General features: G+C 42.6%; 1 protein-coding gene across 5 annotated transcripts in view; it reads right to left on the bottom strand.

Moving 5' to 3' along the window:
* Positions 1-19713, bottom strand: part of ZNF516 (zinc finger protein 516) — a 118705-nt gene that overhangs the window by 18837 nt on the left and 80155 nt on the right. For 2 of the 5 annotated variants that reach the window (XM_074877131.1, XM_074877123.1), the window contains exons 3-5: positions 10031-11509; positions 5063-5167; positions 4088-4155 (exon numbers count right to left, since the gene is read on the bottom strand). In XM_074877131.1, the coding sequence (XP_074733232.1) occupies positions 4088-4155; positions 5063-5167; positions 10031-11509 (1652 nt within the window). Of the gene's footprint in view, positions 1-1999; positions 2157-4087; positions 4156-5062; positions 5168-10030; positions 11510-19713 lie in introns of those variants that run through there. The other 3 variants (XM_074877097.1, XM_074877106.1, XM_074877113.1) reach the window with 2 other exon arrangements.

The following is a 19713-nucleotide window of genomic DNA, read 5'->3' as shown; positions in this document are numbered from 1 at the left end:
ATATATATATGGTGTTTTCTTGATGGTTCTTTCCAATCTGCCTATCCCCCAAATTCTGACTATTCACATTTATACTATCTCAAGTATCAAACACTTATAGAAATATTTTAAAATACTTGTAGTGGAGAAAATTAAAGCTTATGGACTCCTTAATGAAAGTGGTTTACCCCTGTCACACAGGGCCTACTGCGCACCTCTCTTTTCAGTGAACGAGGCTTGAAAACTGTTGTGCCCACAGCTCTTTCACAGAAAAGGACCACCACTGCTTTCTGGCATGGGGAGAGCTTCAGCCAGAGATATCCGTGATACCAACAGTTCATTTTTTTTCCTGGGCTGTAGCTTTTAATTGATTTTCTCTGAGTAAAAAGGTGTTTTTCCAGAGAGGGCAAAGGTTAGAGTTTTGGGGGTTTTGCTTATTTCACTCACACAAAAGGCAGAGAACTTGATGTGTCTGGCTCCAGCACTGCAAACATGCTTCACGCATATATACTCTCAATTAGAGAGACTCCTCATTTCTAATCAGTAAATCATGCTTTTTGAACACCCAATTACTTGTCCCTTAAAATTTTTAAAGCATATTGTTTGACACAGCACTGATAAGAGGATAAACTACATTCCTAAAGCAGGCCAAGTTTTTGTATGTTTTTAAAAACACTGTAGCAAAATGCAAATGCAAGGTATATGTATTAGAAATGCCGTCACCATTTTGCAAAAGCAAGCTAGACTCCTGTGCCACTGAATGAATTCACTTGGGAATTGGGCTTCTGGCTGCAATGCTGCAGCATCAGGCAGTGTCTCTGAAATGACCCCATGCTTTAGGAGAGTTTTGCTTTGAGAGCTGAAGCAGCTTCGAGGTACACATGGTCACAGGGATCCTTCTGAAGGGAAACCAGCTTTTGTCTTGCCACGTATAAGCAACTGGAGTCCACTCCCCAAATTCATGCCCACTAAATCAGATCTTGGATGCTGCTTAGTGTATTCCAAATTAAGATACATATTCATTGTGGATAAGCAAGTTTAATTATGAATATATTGGGATATTTAGCATTTATAAAAATATTCAGAATATTCAGTATGTTTAATATGGCAGCATTTCAAGAGAATCTGCATGACTTTGCACAGATTGTATTGACTCGGGGTATGTAATAAGCATTTTTTGTCCTTTAGACAAAGAAGAGAAGGAAATATTCCCCAGAGTTCAGGGAAAGTCACTTGATGTAAAAATGTCCTTTTTTTTTTTTTAAGGTACAAGAAAGAAACCACACTAAATAATGTTATGAAGGAAATGGACATCATCTTTCCTGAGTTTTGTTTATATTTAATTGGTGCTGATAACAAAGCATGAAACACAACCCAGTGCTAATATTACCAAAAGTGGGTGTGTATGATCATTTTTACATGCCCCTACAGGTGGCCTACTTTTCAGTGGTGCTGAATACCTTCATCTCCTGTTGGTGGTTGACGACCCTGAAGAAGGTTTCCTATTTAGACACCTAAACACAGATTTAGCTGGCTCATTTTTGACAAAGCCTGGCTGCAGACCCTATTTTTAACATGCAGAATTAGAATTTTTCTGTGAGGAAACTGCTGTATAACATAGCACTGTTGTAAGCTACTATGCTGGGGGATTTTAAAAGCCCTACCTAACATTCTTTCATAAAGGAAACCTTTAGAGATGATCTTCTGGTTGACTACTGAAGGGAATGGGGGAACTGTGAAATACTAATGTTAATATTTTTACTCTTTAGCAGACTACTCAGGGGAAGATATTTTACCTGTGAGGAGGAAACATTATGTAAAGTGAATCATTTCCACTTAACATTAAAAAAAGTCCCTTTCATTCTCAAGCTACCGAATGTGGTAACTATTGTTTCTTGCTTGGGGCGTGTGCATGGCACTTCTGTAACTTGAACTGACTTTACACCATAAACTCTCATGAATAGATGTGTCCCCAATTAAGAAAAGAAATGAAGACACGGAGTGACAATGTTTAAGGTGGGAAATTGTAATGTTACCAGAATGCTGCAGGCATCATTCTCAGTGCAAGCTCGTTTCTGCGCTTCTGAAGGCCCCTACAGCTGCAGGTAGAAATGAGTGTATTCCCTCTCTAACGCCCAGGGACTGTGCAGGTGGAGTCTTCTGGGGGAGTGCAAAGCCTGCTCATGATGAGAACAAGCAAAACGGCAGACAACTGAATAATCCTAACCGACACAGATGCTGACAAACTGAGACAAAGGCTGATGCTGAGAAGCAAACAAGACAAAAGAAAGGGAACTATCTCCTGGAGAAGTGATCATACTGCAGCTTCTGTGGAAGAAATACTGACTGGCAAGAGACAAAGTGATTCATGAAGCTAACCCCTACCCACTATTCTGCTATATTGAGAGACGCTGTAATTTAATCAAATACTTTGAAGACAGATTGACACAGACTGAGACTGCAAGAGCAAGCTACATTTGCCGTGGAAGAAGTTAGTCAATAAATTCTGACATGGCAGTAGTTTACAAAGACAAGATTATGAGTAAATTTATTGTGCAGTAATAGAACCCGAATTACAGAAAGAGTCCAGATGTGGACTGAGATGCCACATCCCTTTTTGGATAGATATGGCCATTTCAGATTTTTTTTTGAAATTTATTTCCAACTTTCACCTTACATTGTCTTTTAGAAGAAAAAAGCCCAGATGCCTTCAGAATCTGATCTCAACTATAGACGAGATAAAACAATGAGCATGAAAAGATGAAAGAGCATTTTAAAGAGGCTTAGGTTTACTAAATCTACATTAGTAAAACGATGAGAACCAAAGACTAGTTGAGCTAGTTTGCAGAGCTACAGTGTTTCACTCTGTCACATACTTCTACTGAGAGGTACGTCCTTGCACAATTTTATTTGATAAGCATCATAAGGAGAGCACTTTCATCTAGTTCTCCAACTACAGCGTAATTTTGCTGCTACTGTCCCACAAAAGCGAAGCAAACACTGCCCACAACAACTACTGAAGTGCTATGCCATCTTGAAAACTTTATGAGGACTGTTGTTGGCCACTCCTACAGCCTGACAGCAACTCAGATATTCCTGTGCCAGCAGCTGGGCTCCCCACACGGTCTTTGAGCCAAAAAGATGCAAGTGCAACAGAGAAGGTGCTGAGTATCCATGAAGGGTGCAGCATATGACCTATGCAATGTGATGGTGCATGGTGAGCATGGTACTGAGCAAGTAGAAACCAACTCCTAAACTTCACAAAGGTGGATCAGCATGCAGATGCATGCTCTAAGCATGGCTGAAACCATCTGCAATCGTTTAGTACGAGACAGCAGAACAGGAAAAGTGCTGTAGTCAAAATTAAAATAAAACTGTGGAGGAAAGAGAAAGTGAGCGATGCTGGAGGCAGTTTCACAATGAAAGAAAACTGCCCATGAGAAGGTGTGCCCTGAAACCCACCTGCCAAGCTGGAAGATGGGGTGGGAAGGTCCAAGTTATGACACTGGTCTCCAAAGACATAAGATACACAAAACAAATTCAGTTTAATGGGTTTCTATGTAACAGCTTTGTCATGTATAATTTAGAGCACTGAGAAGTGTTTGTTGTGACAGTAAACTGTATACTGGAGATAGGAAAGCACACCACCACACAGAGTCCACAGAAACTGGAGGATGAGAGCCTTTCAAAGGCCAGATACTGGATATCAGGGTATGAATACGCTTCAGAAAAATACAGACTAAGTGTTAATTGTACTGTTGAAGCAGAAAACATGTTAGTTGTAAAAACAAGTTATTTCTAGAAATTCTTTACATACTATCTCACTATTACATATCACTGTGCATTAGAGTTACCTATCCCACCCAGTCCCCAGTAAGCCAGTAACATGTTTATTTAAACACTAACTACCTGCTTTACAATTAACTGACTCTCTATATAACAGACTTTGATAAAACACTTAAAAAATTTAAGAGCTAAAAATGAAGCAACACCATTATTATTTATACATGTTATAAAACAGTCAGCGCTTTAGTGATGAGTATCACTGTGCAACTTTTTCCCAGCTACCACATTAAAAACCAAACATCCAATTAATTGTAAAACATACTTGTTTTGGGGCATCTGCGGAGGTGGTGTGAACTTCAGTACCTTGGAGTCCATTAGACTCAAATACCACTGTGGGAACAAGGGGGCTTGTTAACAGATGAACATTCAAGCTTCGTTAGTGTGTGTACATTATTTGAGACCATTACAGATTAACCACGTTCAAAAAAAGACACCAGCTACTAGCCTGTGGCCGGAAAATACCAATTTACCGTAACACTTACTGTAAGAGAGTGTGCTAATGGCAGCCTAGGGCCACTGCCCTTTTTAATTCAGACTTCGGTGCTGAAGAAAGCAATCACTGACAACATTAATTATCAGTGTATGTGTAAAGGGACCCTCTTCTTGCATTACTTACCATTTGGCCTCTGTCATTTTGCATCAGACTGGCTTATGTATGCATCATTCACACTTTTCAGGAGGAACCTGCTAGTCTAACTGTCTCTTGCAATGCTCAGGAGGTCTCTCGACACCGGTGGCTTTAGCCTCCTACAACCTCAACCACAGACCGCACCAGGTTAAAAATGGCTGGTAGGGATTTCCCATTTTAGAGCTGACCAGTCTGCAGAAAAATCTCGGTTCCCACAAAAATGTTCCTGTCAACAGCAACGATGAGGCAAAACAAAGCCTTATGTTGTGCTGAAAGGGGTACTTTGATTTCAATTTGTGCTGGTGGCAACAGAATTCATTAGCATATTCATTTCTGAGTACCCTACTCTCTAATTAAAATAAAACATTTGCAAACAGACTTATCTTAAATGCATTTCAATTTCATGGAGTTTGGGCGGATATCAGGTAAGCAATATCCACAGAACAAGAGCAATAGTTGTAAAAATAAAAAACCTGTCTATTAGATTTAGGTACTGGAATTACTTAGGTTAACATGGTATGTGAAACGTAATTCTTGGGATTTTGTTAGGCAGATCTGAAAACAGGCAAGTGGGAATAGGAGAAAGCAAGCATGAGTGTGAAAAGGTACCTGTGTGGGACCTCTGATGAGTCCTGAGGTGACTGGGTTGGGTAAAGCATTTTCCACATTCTCTGCAGACGCAGTCTCCTTGGCGTGTTTGTGTCCTGAGCATCCCTGTAGTTGGGAGGGAGGGAGGGAGGAGGGGGTGGTGGGGAGAGGAGAGACGAAAGTTGAGAAGAAAACATTATGCCAGAAGAAAACATCATTAGTATGTCTAATGTGTCATTATGTGAGGCTACCTTCAGGCCCTGGATGACAACTGTCAGCCTTCATCTAGGCACTAGCTGACAGGCCAGGCACACACAGGACTGCAAGAATGCATAAATTACATTGAATTAAAAAATGCTCCCCATGATGTGCCCGCACCAGGACTGGCATGTCAGGTGTGCGCTTTTCAGAGCAGCTGGATCCACTTCTCAGCCATCACCCAGCTTTGTCAAGCAGTACATCAGGCAAATCAAAGTGACTCCAGCGTGGCGGAGACAAGTCACATGGATAATAGGAAGTGAGTAGGACCAGAGCCCGACTGTCCCCCCCGGGCGGCAATACCTCAGAGACAAATGCAGAGCGAGCGGAGCCATCACAGACTGATCAAACCTTTCGCCCCTGCCTACCTGCCTGCCGGTGCTGCTCTGACCCCGGACCTCTGAGGCACAGACGAAAGACATCTGTGAATGAAAGTGTCATTCCGGACATTTTGAGCTGGTAGCAGCACAGCAGCCTTCCCTCAGCCCTGGGTAAACATGTTTTCTAGGCCATTAGCATTTGTGGAAAACCGCTCAAACCTCTCCTTTTTCTCCAAAGGTCAGTTTACAGCATCTGACTTAAAGGGCTGGTCTTTGTCTTTTTGCTGCTGATCAAAAAAGACACATTTGACTTTTATTGGGCTTTTTTATTATTAAAAAAATGTTTGAACATCATCTTTTCTATTCTGGTAAAACGACCTCCTCAGAAGGAAAAAGTTGATGTTTCCATTTGCCACTGCAATACTTTGGCTTTTAAAGAAATTCTCAGGGGGTTGTCAGTGGAAGTGAAGTTTCAGCTTTTCTTTCTTCCACCCCCCCCCCCCCCCCCCCATTACAGCAGTTTAAAATAATAGAATTGTGGGTGAAATAGTGGCAACAAAAAAAAACCCCACAATTGAAAAAATCAATTGCAGGATGCCAGAGGGCTCATCCAAAATACAGATCCTCTACCTGAAAATGAATGGAAAAGACTACCGGCTGCCATTTACTCTGCTGGTGTGGCACCAAGTGTCCTGCAATGTTTTTTACCACAGCATATATTAAAAAGAAATGTCTGGCTGCAAAAAAACCCAACCCACTACAAATTATCTTCTCTTTTTATAATAGCACCTCCTGCAGATGGCAGCACAGTCTGTATAATGTAGCTGAACACACTCACTCCCAACAATTACGTTCCTGGCAGTCAAATACAAGATCATGATTTAGGGGCAAATCCAGATCATGTATACCTATACACAAAGAAATTTTTTAAAAATCACGTAAGTTTCACTAAGAGCTTCACCATACTATAATGTGATGGATTTGCCTTGTAAGGCAGTCACGTTTAAAGCAGAATTTCTCATCTCTTACTAGCATCTTCCCCTTACTGACCAGAACTACGCCTGCAAGCTCAAAAGCAAGGACGATCAAAGCATGTTGAGAGACCAGACGTGGCCTTTGCCAGACCACTGGGCTGGCTGCAGGACAGGCAGGGACAGGCAGAGCAGGGCTTTGCTACCAGCAGACTGGCTCCCGTGGAGCCTGGGAGACCTGGGTTCCTCAGGTGGTTTACTGCCACCTCTGGGAAGACATTTAATCTCTCTACACCCCGAGTCTCCCTCTGTGAAATACACTTGTCTCAGCAGCCATTATGCACTTGAGTCGTGCATGAGGGAAGGTTGAGAACGCTGTTGTAAGCCAAAGTACCCTGTACAAACGCCAAAGGTGAACGGGTTAGACTTTGATCTAATTCCTCCCTGGCACTCACTTTATGGTAGTTGTTTAAAGAGCAGGTGAAAAAAACGGATTGCTTCCAGGCGTATTTGCCACTGTTGCATTTCCTAAGGAGCACCACAAGGCTTTTCATAGTTCAGAGCTTTGAGCGATGGGCATCATTGCCACAAGGCAGTACCCCTATGAGTCATCACTCAGGTTATCCTATATGTGAACAAAAGAGGGTGGATGACTACAGGTGTTAGCAAATTAAGGTACATGAACGTGACTATCTGAATAGGAGCTCCTGTGAAACCAATGCTCAAAGCTGTTATCAAAGGAGCTCCAGGGAAAGAGTGCATCTGCTGCCATAACTCATCCTTTCCTAATATGGCGATACATGTAAATATCATGAATAAAATTAAAAACAACAATAAAATTCTCTCTACAAGCATTTGGAAAGATTGGGCAGTGTGAAACAAACCTAGCCTAAGCTCAGCAAGCTTTGTGTTTGCAGCCGTTACCACAATGGTACATACAACATCTTTTTTCCAAGGACACACTGGAATAAACACAAATGTAAAAGAAAGGATCCCAGAAATAAATCCAGCCACTCTAAAGGAAGTTGAACACTGCACTACCACACACTAAAATATTCTAGTATGATCCAAGATGAGGTTGTATACCAAACACCCAAGTAAAGTCTATTGGGAACATTCAATTGGGGAAAAAATGTGACAAATAGTATACCTAAGTGGGATTTTTGTTGGTCTTTTATGTCATGATTGCCATATTCACATTGCCACATTAAGACTAAATTGTATGATGCATACTGACTCAGAGGGCTCAGTCTAGGGCTGTGTGTTATTTCAGACAAGGTTCATTTACCCTCCTCTATTCGCAGTTGGTAGGATCTCGTTCCTTTTGCCTGCAGCAGCTTTTTATTTTAGTGCTATGAAAAACAGCCATCATGTCAATTGGTTTGGAGAACCATCAACAACCTGGAAGTTGTATATAAAATGAAGACAAGCTACATAAAAAAAGAGGTTTCAAATTCTGAAAACTTGATTGCTGTAAAACACTTGGAATGAAGGAAGAGATTTCAAAGCAGAGATGGGCACTAAATAACTTCCAGTTAAAGTGTCTCTGGAAATCACTGCCCAGCAAAAACATTTTGGCAATAAAATCTCTCTTTTAAAAAGCAGGTAAATAGAGACACCCTTGGAAACCCTGCCCCTACCTTACTTTGCCCCAATGGTCCTCATGGTTTTTCTGGTGCCTGCATTCACTAAAGAAGCTTCTAGTTCCTGGCTTTTACTGTTTCACTTCATCCCTCTTAACACATCTGGGAGCTCAGTGGGTCAGTAAGATTTCTCTGAGCAGGTTGACACAACGTCGTATTAAATAACATCAAGGAGGGCACCCACGTGAAGGTACCCCAAATTGATGGTGGAACAATTAAGTGGTATTTAGAGCAGGAAGCGGGCAAGGAAGAACTTTAGACAACATTCCTAGGCACTAGGATGGTGAAAGCAAAGTCGGCTGAACAAAAGCAGGAATGCTGAGGCTGCAGTTTTAGAAACTGAGCATGTCCTCCTCTGCTTCCTTAACAAAAAACAGGAGCCTGATGTTAGTTAAAATCATCACACAGCCTCTAACCACCTGCAAAATGATCTACTCAATAAACAACAGTCAGCTCCTATGCAGCATTACTTTTTAAACGATTGAGCAAAACTCACAATGGAGTTGCTGAAAGGTGCACCTCCTGGACTATTTTAGATAGATTTTGCCTTCCTGTCTTCTCCAAAAGACCTTCCACCAAGAATTGACCAAACACTATGGCTCCTTCCTTTTCTCACAGCTACCAGAGTGGTCAACTTGCACACACCTTCTGGGCACTAGACCATAGCTGGCCTCAGACTACCAGCTTCCAAATGCCCTGGGTTTTGTACCACTTGCAAATAGGGTCACAAGCTCCATTTCACACATGCTTTTGACAAAACAGAGAGTGCTATGTCACACGAGGACACTAGAACACTGGTCTGAAACACGTGCTCTTTCCATGTGGAGTTCAGTCTTGCACAACTTCTATAAAGAGAAGAAGCGTACAAAAAATGGGATGGTTTACAAACGGTGAGAGCTGGGACTATGGCTCCCATTCTCCCCCGCTACACACCCACACACCCATCTCAAGAGAAATAAATCAGTGTGATTTTCAGTTTCCACTGAGACAAACTAATTCTGGCAGATCATCAGAAGGGTATGATTTCACATGCAAATACATTAGTTTCTTTTTTTTTCCCCTCGTTCTTCTTTTTACATGGCAGTTGACTGGCAAGTGACAGGACAGGCGCTGATACTTTTTCAGTCCCTGAACTTTTAAACTAGCTATTTCCACAACTGCCTTTTCTGCTTACGTGAATTAGCAGGCATATATTCTGCCCCCTCTCTTTTTAATTATAAACATACAAACAGATCAAAAGAATCATTTGAAAAATACAACTGCAGTCTCTGATATGGACAAGGAAGATCTTAAGACTTTTGTCAAGAAAGACAAAGGACACTAACAAGTGATTATCACTGGTTTTGGAAGACTTATTTGCAGACGAAATTGAACAAAACCTCCAAAGTAACATCACAGATAAGCCCCAGAGGACGTTTATTTTGCCCGAAGCAAAAAGATGATGATGTGTGCCAGCACCAGCATATGAGGAGGATCTTTGTGTGACAGCACATCTGTGTAACCTCAGCCTTCTTGAAGCGAGGGGACAAAGGAACACTAATACTCCAGGTGGAACCAGATACATTTAACCTGCAACAGAAATGTCACACATTGCACGAAGGGGGATGCTGCAATGTTAGAGACTGGTAAACAAACCTATTCAAGCCTATCCAGAAATGATAAAAACAATGAACTCATAATCCCAACCGTTAGAGAGAGAGAAGGAAGGATCTGTGAAACTGCATGTTGTGACTCTGAATGAAGCAGGAACAAGGAAGCCGCATCCTCGGCTACAGAAAGGCTTGTGAAAAATCTTACCTGCATGATCCAGGACGGGGCTGTTGGCACCGCACGTTTGGTACAACGAAGCAAGGTCCTTTGGAATGTATGTTTTAAAGATATTTAAAACGTCCAAACGTTTCTCATGCCCATCTGATCCCAAATCCTGTTTGCTGGAGTGTAAAGCTGGAGAAACTCCCGCGGCGCTAGGCTGGGGCTGCAGCAGTGGACTTGCTCGTGCTACCGCTGTGCAGTTTGCCAATGTCCTCACCTCATTCCCAGCTTTCACATGAGACTCCCGCTGAGGCACTGATGGCTCTTCGTGTTTAGTGTACTGCTCGCTTTTACACAGAGGATGATACTGCAGCGGTGGGCTGAATTTGGCCTTCATGGAGTCGGATGCACAGTGCTTACCTGGAGGGGCAAAGCTAGTACTTCCTTGGGGAACCACATACTTTTCCACTTGTTTACTGTTGGTGGGCTGTGTGCTAGGCCTGGATATGACCGGTTGAGTAGGTGTTACGCTTCTGCTATAGGCTCCCATTTGCGTAAGTTTGGAATTTGCTTCATATTTACTTTTTTGTTGTGCTGCTATGCTGTATTGCTCCTGGGAATGGTTTAACTTGGGCTGTCTGTACCCATCCAGACCTGGTAAGCGTGGACCACAGTGGCCGAAGGCATGACTGTCCTTTGCCTGATGCGTGCTCCCAGACTTTGCAGTCATCCCAACAGAAAGGGAGCTGCTTTTGGACCCTGGCAATGCACTTGGCACTTGAGTGCGCGTAAATCTGGCAATGGGCAAAGGCTGGCACTCCTTACCACCGAGAACAGGAGGGGGGCCAGTACGCCCACTCCTTGCCAGAAAGACCAGGTTGTTTTTAATACTCTTGAATCCATTCTGTTGAACCCAAGGGGGGACCATGGAATTACAACTGATTTTGTGCAAAATTCTTTTGTGCATCCACAGGACTTCAGGGTAGTAGGTCTTGTGACTGCAGAAAGGACATGGGTAGACAATTAAAGCAGCCTGCAAGGATGTATTCAGATTTTTATTGCATGAACTATCCCTTGTTGATTTTTCACTCAAATCAAGTGGAGCTACCTCTTGAACTTCAGCACCTTTTTCTATCAGAGGATACTCCCTGTGCAAGTCTAGCAAACTTTCTCTAGCACGACTAGCCTGCACTTCAAGTGATGTTTTCAAGTCCATGACCACATTTGGAGATGTCTGGCCCACACCTGAAGCAAAGTTAGCAATGCGACTAGAGCAAGGAAGCCCTTGGCTGTGGTGAAATGCTGGCATCTTTATGTCTGCAGAACCTTTTAGATCTTGGTATTTCAAAAAGGGCTCCTTGATGACACTCTCCAGTGCTGACACCAGGGCAGGAATCTCTGGTTTAGATTCCCTGGCTTCGTTTTCTCTGGTGTTGCGGCTTCCCAGCTTCGGGAGTTCATCCAACTGAGAAGTTACCATTGGGGTTTCCTCTTCAGAAAAGTTGCAGTGGTATGGCTTTTCATCTGAATGGGACAAATAAAAAAACATCATTGTCATTTTATGCAGAAAGGACCCTCAAAGACAGAGCAGAATTCAAGATTAGAATAAAATAGCAGGAGAAAAAGCAAACTTTCGCATTAGTATTGTAATGACATGCTACAGACTAAATGTACTGTATAAGCAAGAAAATCACGAAGTAAGACATAACAGTTCAATTTACTTTTAAAGATGACTGCAAAGTCTGGATAAACTCTCTAATGCTGCATGTTCATGACATTTTGAAGAAAGAACAATTCAGTAATATATCCATGTTAAAATTCTGGGACTGTGAGAAAAATAAACAAATATGCAACCATTTAATGCTTTAACAAAAGCAAAGATGGTGGTGCCAGATAAGACTGACCTAGTTAAAGGTCTGTCAGTGCTTCCATTACAAGTCCCTATTTTCAAAGCGTTTATAACTCAGCAATAAAAATTGGCTCCACATGGAAACCAAGCATACAAGCAGGTACAGAATACAGTATAAACTGCTTGCTTAAGAGGGACTTTTGCAGTGGCCAACTATAAAAGATGAGTTATGGAGGATGTAAATTTTGAGTTTTCCGTCCATTAGTTTAAAACAGATCCATTTTTTTTAACATACATTTACGTTTGAGTCAAACTTTAGGAAAATTTTATGACCGCTTAATCCATGGAGAGATAAGGAATTCAACATTTTCAGCTATTTAGATTACAGAATTCAAACCAGACTTTTGATTCTTCTCATTTTCTTCTTTGCTTCTCAGCTCTCCAGAGTAAATTTATCTACCTAACACATGTCCTGGAAAGGGAACATACTGGGCAGTAATTAAAGCTGCTTAGGGTGAAAGAGAAGAGTAGGCTTTGTTTTGCTGGGAGCATGGCTACCTCTGCCTGCTCTCCCAATGCTGATCTCTCAGAGCTGCTGATGAAGCCACTGAATCCCTCCAAATCAGTTCACAAATCAGTTCCAGAGATTTTCATCACAGCAGTAATGCTTACTGCATCCGTTTAACATGTAACTGAATTGAATCATCTGACAAACTTTCACTTTCAATTAACATGCAGTTAATGAGCCCCTGTCAAGCAAGTGTAAGGAGACCATGGTCCATCTAGAATGTCCAAAGTGATCACCACATCGTAGAAGGGGTGAGAATGGGAAAGGAGTGAACTGCTCTGGAGCTGCATATCCTCTCACATCAACTCATAAAAGCCAGTGCTTCAGAAAAGCAAGCACTGTTCACTAGCGCGGTGCCACAGGCCTTATTCTGCACGGCATAATGGGAGAAACATATCTTCGGCTGGAGTTTCACCGCAAATAAAGTCCACTTAGCCTTGCCTTCAATTCAAGCAAAAAACGCTTAAGCCTTTATTTAATTCAGTGTAAATATGTTAAAAATAAACCCATAGATTTTGCAGCCTTGTAGGGCTGAGTGCTCAGTCTGATAAGATCATTTTCCTTTCAAACACTTTAAGACGGTAAATTCAGGGGGGGAAAAACCCACAACCCCGAAACTTGTTCTTCCTGTGTTGCAGGGGCCAAGGTTTTGGGAAAGCATATGCCCAGCACTACCAGCCAAATTTACAGTTTGAAACAAAGACACTGCATGTAGCGGTGAAATCTGACACTGCACATCTGTGTTATTTTCAAAGCACATCTGTCAAAGCCCAAAATATTTGTGCTCTTAAATAAGATTTTAAGGCTTCTCTTTATGATCACAAGGAGTAGCTCCTTTGATCATCGTAGTAAATAATAAAGCAAAGCAAAAACAAATCATTCGGTTGTAGCAGTACTCGGCAGAGACTGAACCGACCTACTGGCTACACTGAGCAGAGCAGGCAGAGGAGGGAGGTGGGGGACCACCGCCAGTCCCACTCTCGGGGCTTGCGGAGCTGGGAGGCTCCAGTCACATCTTGGTCCACCTGCGCAGCTGCGATGAAGGTGTGCATCAGCAGATGCCCTGACTCCCAGGTTGCTCTGTGTACCTCAGATCACTCCCTGATGCTTTCCGACTTGGTCAAAATCTACATAATGCACTGTTTCAGCAAAGAGAACAAAGTCAAAGACTGTGAGGTGGCATGGGTTAGGTCTGGGCTTGGTCTTTAGGTCTGGGTTGTTCAGCGTAGGTCTGTACTTGGGGAGAGGGGGAGGAGGAAGAAGCAGGGAGGCAGACCACAGTCCCGTGTGCTCCAATAACCACGGGTATAAAGCCTGGGACTGCAAACCTGGAGGTGGCTACAGTCCTTTTAGCCCTAGTGCTTTAGTGCAGCCACCAAAGAAAAAGGGATTTTTCACGTGGAAAATGTAGCACAGAGTAGGAAAACAATGAAGGCATTTGTGAGGTGTATCTAGGCCTGCAGTTGCCACAATGCTGAAGACATACGCTGTCAGTACAATATATGAAAATTTGTAAGGTTATTACAAAACATAGCTTCTAACATCTCTTCATAGCGTCTTGCTAGATTCAGTTTCTCTGATGTCTCACACAAACAGTACTGAACATACTAGGAATAATTTTAAAAGCTTAGATCAGGAGCCTCATTAGCAGTATTTGTGTTAATTACTCAAGCTGCACTTCTAGCAAGAAAAACCCAAAATAACCCCACACCCCTACCTTCCCCAAGATTTGGACAGACACACTTCTCACCTACAGGCCAACTCATACTCCTTCACCAGCACAAAGCACAGCCTAAGCTTCTCCCTAGCCCCATCCTGCTCTCCACCAGGGACCCAACACTCCAGATACCAACACTCAGGCTGAAACGCTGCCACGTGCCATCCTCCCCATCACGGGTGGTGGTCCAGGCTAGACTGTGAGCAGGTAGCAAAAGCCAGGGGGAAGAGGGGATGCAGGCAAGAGCAAGAGGAGATGGTATGCAACCCAATAATATAGGCAAAGACTTTTTAGAAAAATTTATTTCTGCCTGCTCCCAGCCGCTTGCCCCAGCTGAAAAGGGGTACTAACAATCTTTTTAAATCACTGGTATAAAATACTGCTCTAACCAGCACAGCGCAGGCATTACTGTCACGAGAAACTTTCGAGATTTTATTATGGCCAGGTCAAAGCAAAAAGCCGTGAATGAGATGCCTTTTGCATGATCTCCAGGGACTATAACTCACATTCCCCATTGAAAGAATTCTCGGCTAAGCATGCTCTCACTTTTTATCCTATGGCCCCTGTCATCTCCTCATGTTTGTCTCAATTCCTTTGTTTCTTACCCAAAACAACTGTTCACCTGTTGTACTCAAGAGTGAGAAGGGTCCTTTTACCATATCCCTTAAGCATTAAAGTTTTTCTGCGTCACGGATACCTGGCCAACAGCTGAAGCAGAGCAAGTTTACAAGATGCCCAGCTAGGAGGTGGCTTCTGATGCCATCTCATGCCTTGAATTTGGCCATAGTTTCAAATATTGATGGCATCGCAGGCCAAGGGAGAGCAAAGCGAGACTTAACTATATGGGAAGCCACGGTCTAGAAACACAGGAATATTCAGATATTTGACCAGTTCTGCAGAAATATATCCAATTGCCATCACTTAGTTACATACACAGGCAGATAAAAGTGACTTCCCTTCTCCCCACATGCACATAATCCCTATTCTCCCTTTCTCCCCCCTCACATGCATAAACTCCACTTGTTTCCTCCTCAGTTCTGTTTCGCCACAGAACCGAATTTCAGAGCGGGCCGCACAGCTGTTTTAATTCATGAGGCTTCCTATAAAGTAAAGCAGGCTGCAAGCCTGAGGACAATGAAACCATGATTTCTATTCAGAAGAGCAGAACTGGCTAGAAATTGGCCCCTTTTCTGGCTAGCATTACAGCACCAGGAGTTGGAGGGAAAAGAGCAGATGTCATGTGTTCGATTTTTAGTAAACATTTGATGGTGATTTGCACTTTGAGATGAATGCTGTGGCTGGATTTGAAAACTGGCTGCAAATAAATCATGATAAAAGAAAAGGATAACATTGGAAGAAGGTGCGATACTGCAGAGACCTGTATTACGTCCTATTTCACTTGGTATTTTCTTTAAAGATCCAGAAGAGACTAGACAGCATGCTAACTTAAATCTCCAGGAAATATTGCATTTGGAGGAGCTGCAAAAATAACAGGGACAAGGAAATAATGCACAGGGACTTAGAGAGAATAGAAATGCAGTCTGAAAATAATCAAATGAGATTCATTCTGGAAAAAAGCAGGCTAAGACAAGTGAAGGGAAATGATCCAAAAAACCCATGCAGTGGGAGGGCGAAATCTGGGAAGCAGCAATGTTGAAAATAACAGATGTTACAATAGATGGCAAGTTAAATATGAGTGTACTAGGTGAGGTTCTTCAGCTTAGCTTTCACAAATAAAAGTAAGCATTATAAAAATAAAAATAAAACTACTCTGAAGAAGACACGATGGCCATGCTGGTCATGTTATTTTTTATATACGTACATATAAAATCCAAAATATATATACCATAGTAATGGGCACTATGTAAAAGTCCACAGTGAGCACAATACAGTGGGACACAGCAGGGCAAAAAAGGCAAAAAGCAGGTTTGCAGCAGAAAATCAATGTCTTTAATCCTGTGAAAGGAAGGTCCAACAAAAATACTCCATGCTCCCAGAATATCTGTGCACATCTGCAAATATGGACAAGTCAGAAGGAGTTCAGAGAACTGCAACAGAAAAGTAACCAACCAGAAAATAAAGATGAAGAGTTAAGAGTCCCTCACATGGCTGAGGGAAGATGGAAGGGTGACAGGCCAATGCCTGCAGCCTCCCCAGGAGCTCCAAGCTCCAAAAGTGAGAATTATGTCATCCTGAGCACTGGACTCTATCACAACAATCAGATATAATTGCATGCAGGAAAACTCACAATTAACAGGAAAAAAACCCAGTTATGTGTATTTGCAGTGCAGAGTAAATGTCAAGGGAAGAGGTGGAGCACTGCTTGGACTGTAAAGCCTATATGGACAAAACATGGATTATCAATGCATGATAAAAATCCATCCTTTTCACAGGCAGGCAGAAAGCATGACTTCCTCCTTCCCTTCACTCTACCAGCACAGCAAACCCAAGCCCCTCATAAGCTAGTACCAACACACTACAACTGCATTGTAGGCATACGCCAAAACCACCCTTCCTTTCATAGTGATTCCCTATGTGGTTAGCCAAGGGAAGGACTCCTGAATCATTCAATGGTCAGCTTGTAACCCTCCTCAGCAGCAGGTTTATCATCTCAGCATAGGTCGGGCTGTTCAAAAAGCCCCAGTACCTGTTTTGCAGAGGATCATTTGTCTTACACCAGCCATGTCCCCTATTCCAGCTGTCTGCATGTCTAGTTTTTGTACTCCACATGCTATCCGCCACCTCCTCTGCTTTCTTCTCCAGCTGTGTCACTCAACAGATCCTCAACGTGGTGGTAAAGCAGGCATGAGGTGAGAGACAACTCCTACAAACCCTCTTAAGTTTTCTTACAGCACGAGGCCACATGCCACAGTGAGAAATGGGAAGAAAAAGTTGTGGCGTGTTCATACAAGATCCAGCTTCTCATCTGCAAAGCTCATCTTGCTTTACACAGCTACACAGCTCCCCAATAATTCAGAAAAAGAGATGACCAAGGATCAGACTGGAATACTCAATACTGCAGGATGGGGGAGGCTAGCAGGTAAGAGGATGATACAATCAACTAATATCCCTGCTGCTTCTTGGACTAATTTTAGAATTGACGGTGAGTGTTTTTGGCTAAGGTTTGAGGTCTTAAACAGGGCAGAAACCCAGCACAGCTCTTGAGACTGAGATGCTGGCTGATACAGATGGTTTAATCAGCCAGCCAGCTCACCCAGCCCCGCAGAGGTTTCACTTTGGCTATGCAAGGGGCAAAGAGGAGTAATGCCACCCTGCGCCATGGCCCCGGAGTGCACAGAAAACAAGCCCCAGTTGCCCCAAGAAGTCCTGCCTTCACCTGGTCATGAGGGGGTTGTTTCTGGTTTATACCACACTGCTTTTCCTTACTACTTTTCAGCATGTTTTTTTTCATATTTTTGCTGTGGCTAGATGTTGGGGAGTTAGTTACCTTTTCACCTCCATGCAATCAGCTATACATTTCTAACACCACTGTACTTCCATCCTTAGGAAATAACCCCAGATCATGGGTTCACCAATCAGAACTAGCAGCCCTTTGGTATAGTTTGCATTCATGGTCTCCATTCTCCTTTTCTACATTTAAACCTTATAGTTCCTAAAATAACTTATCATTGACTTTTTAATCTCATGGCTGACAATTTCAGGCCAAGGATGCATGATGGCAACCGTCAGCTTTCAATCAAGTATTTCTTGGGAAAGGATGCCAACTACAAAAAAGCATGATCTCACAAGTAGAGAGAAAAGAACTGCAGGTTTGTGTCCCTGTTTTTTGGGAGCGGGCCCAGGGAGGAGAAATTATTATCTGACAAAAGCAATTTTAATTCTTTTGGGCACCTTAGAGTAACGAAATTTAGCTTTTTTCCCTTCCACTCTTTTCTTCCCAAATGGTACTACCACTGTTGCCATAATGATTAAATAACTAATGCTAAGAGCCCTAAATTCAACTTTTTTTAAGACCATGCTATTTTTCAGCTGTTTTTCTTACACATTTCTTTTCAGGCTTCCCTCTGTTACTGGAACAACAACATACAGATTTATTCCAAAGTCCCATTTGCTTCATTTCACTAACTTTACCCTCCGCAATTTCTAACTTTACCCGCAAGTTACTTTTTACCCTCCCTGTCGAATGCTTAAAACATCGTACCACCATGACCTGAGCATGCAAACAGCTGAAAGGTCCTGTTATATTGTTCATCTCTTTCCCTCTGCAGAACTGGGGGACACTGCAGGGGATGAAAGCAGGACAGGCCAGCCAGAGCCCACCACTCTGAACTATCCCGGTCTCCATTTGACTAATCTCTCTAGCATTGTCCAGGAGGACACCTGCTGTTTGTGAAAACAAAACCCACTGAGCTCTGACAATCCGGGCAGCAAAAAAACATGAAACATGAATAGGCAACCATCAAACTAATTCAAGAAAGTTTGTTCAGTTCTGGACTGCACATGTTGAGGTTTTTGAATTATTTTAGATTATTATTTTTATTATCATCAGAGATACTGGTTGCATTAGTTTTGCATTCTGGAAAGAATTGGAAAGGTCACCGAAGTGACTGGGAAAAAAGCACAAAAATTTTAGTTGATTAAATCTGAAACTTAACCTTTTAAGATGAGTGAAATCTGAGTCTGAGACCAGTTATGGTATAGCACACAAAAGACCCCTTTCTATAAGGTATTCCCTAGCTCAGTAAAATTACAAATTCCTTTGCACAGCAGAAATGCTTTAGAGTTACATCACACTTCAAAGATCACTTCTTTTTTTTTTTAAACAGACAAAAAAAAAAAAAAAAAGGAAGCCTGAAAGCATCCCCCATCTGCACAGCCACAGATGCAAACGCCAGCAAGGTTATTGGAATTTCAAGCACAATCAGAGAATAGGCACCAACAAAGTAACTGAGGAACTAGGTGGGAAAGGGTATCAAGTCCAAAATCTGTCAGGCTGAAGTGCACGTTGTTAGGTATTGGAGGTATGATGAAAAACAAGCCTGGAAGTTCACAGTGAACTTTTTCTCTCCAGCTACTTGCATAAAATTTTTCCTTGAAGAATATTTGGCTTTGTTGTTATCTCGGGTACCGATGCTACAAGCCTCCCAAAGGCCAACTGGCTGCAAGAGCAGCTCCACGTGCAAATTACTTCACTCTCCCCTCACATAGTATCTTTTCATCACCCTCAGCTTCGCACAGGTGCACATCAAGTGCAAAAAGCTTTGTGCGGAAGCCCAAATGCAAACTCCCTTCTAGCGCTGGGTGCTTTGGGATCTGTCTCCCAGGTATCAGCCCTTCCAGAGTCAACACAGACTTTATTTGAAGGTGAGGGAAGGAAAGCATCCACAGCAGAGCACGTAATGAAGTGAAAGTGCACGTGTGGGTAAAATGGCTGCTGCTGGCAGCGTGCCACAGACACGACATTTCCAGTGTTCATCACATCTCTCTGCACTTCCTCAGTGGGATTTTTTTTGTAAGTCATTATGTACATGGTGCATAGGAATTCTAGGCAGCAGCAGGGCTAGCGATGACTTACCAATCCTTTCATCTTTGTATTTCTCACAGAGGTCCATCAGGGTAATCTCTGCCCAGCA

This window comes from Strix uralensis, chromosome 1, assembly GCF_047716275.1.
Source record: "Strix uralensis isolate ZFMK-TIS-50842 chromosome 1, bStrUra1, whole genome shotgun sequence".
Lineage (NCBI taxonomy): Eukaryota > Metazoa > Chordata > Aves > Strigiformes > Strigidae > Strix > Strix uralensis.
This window is presented reverse-complemented; position numbering and strand designations above follow the sequence as displayed.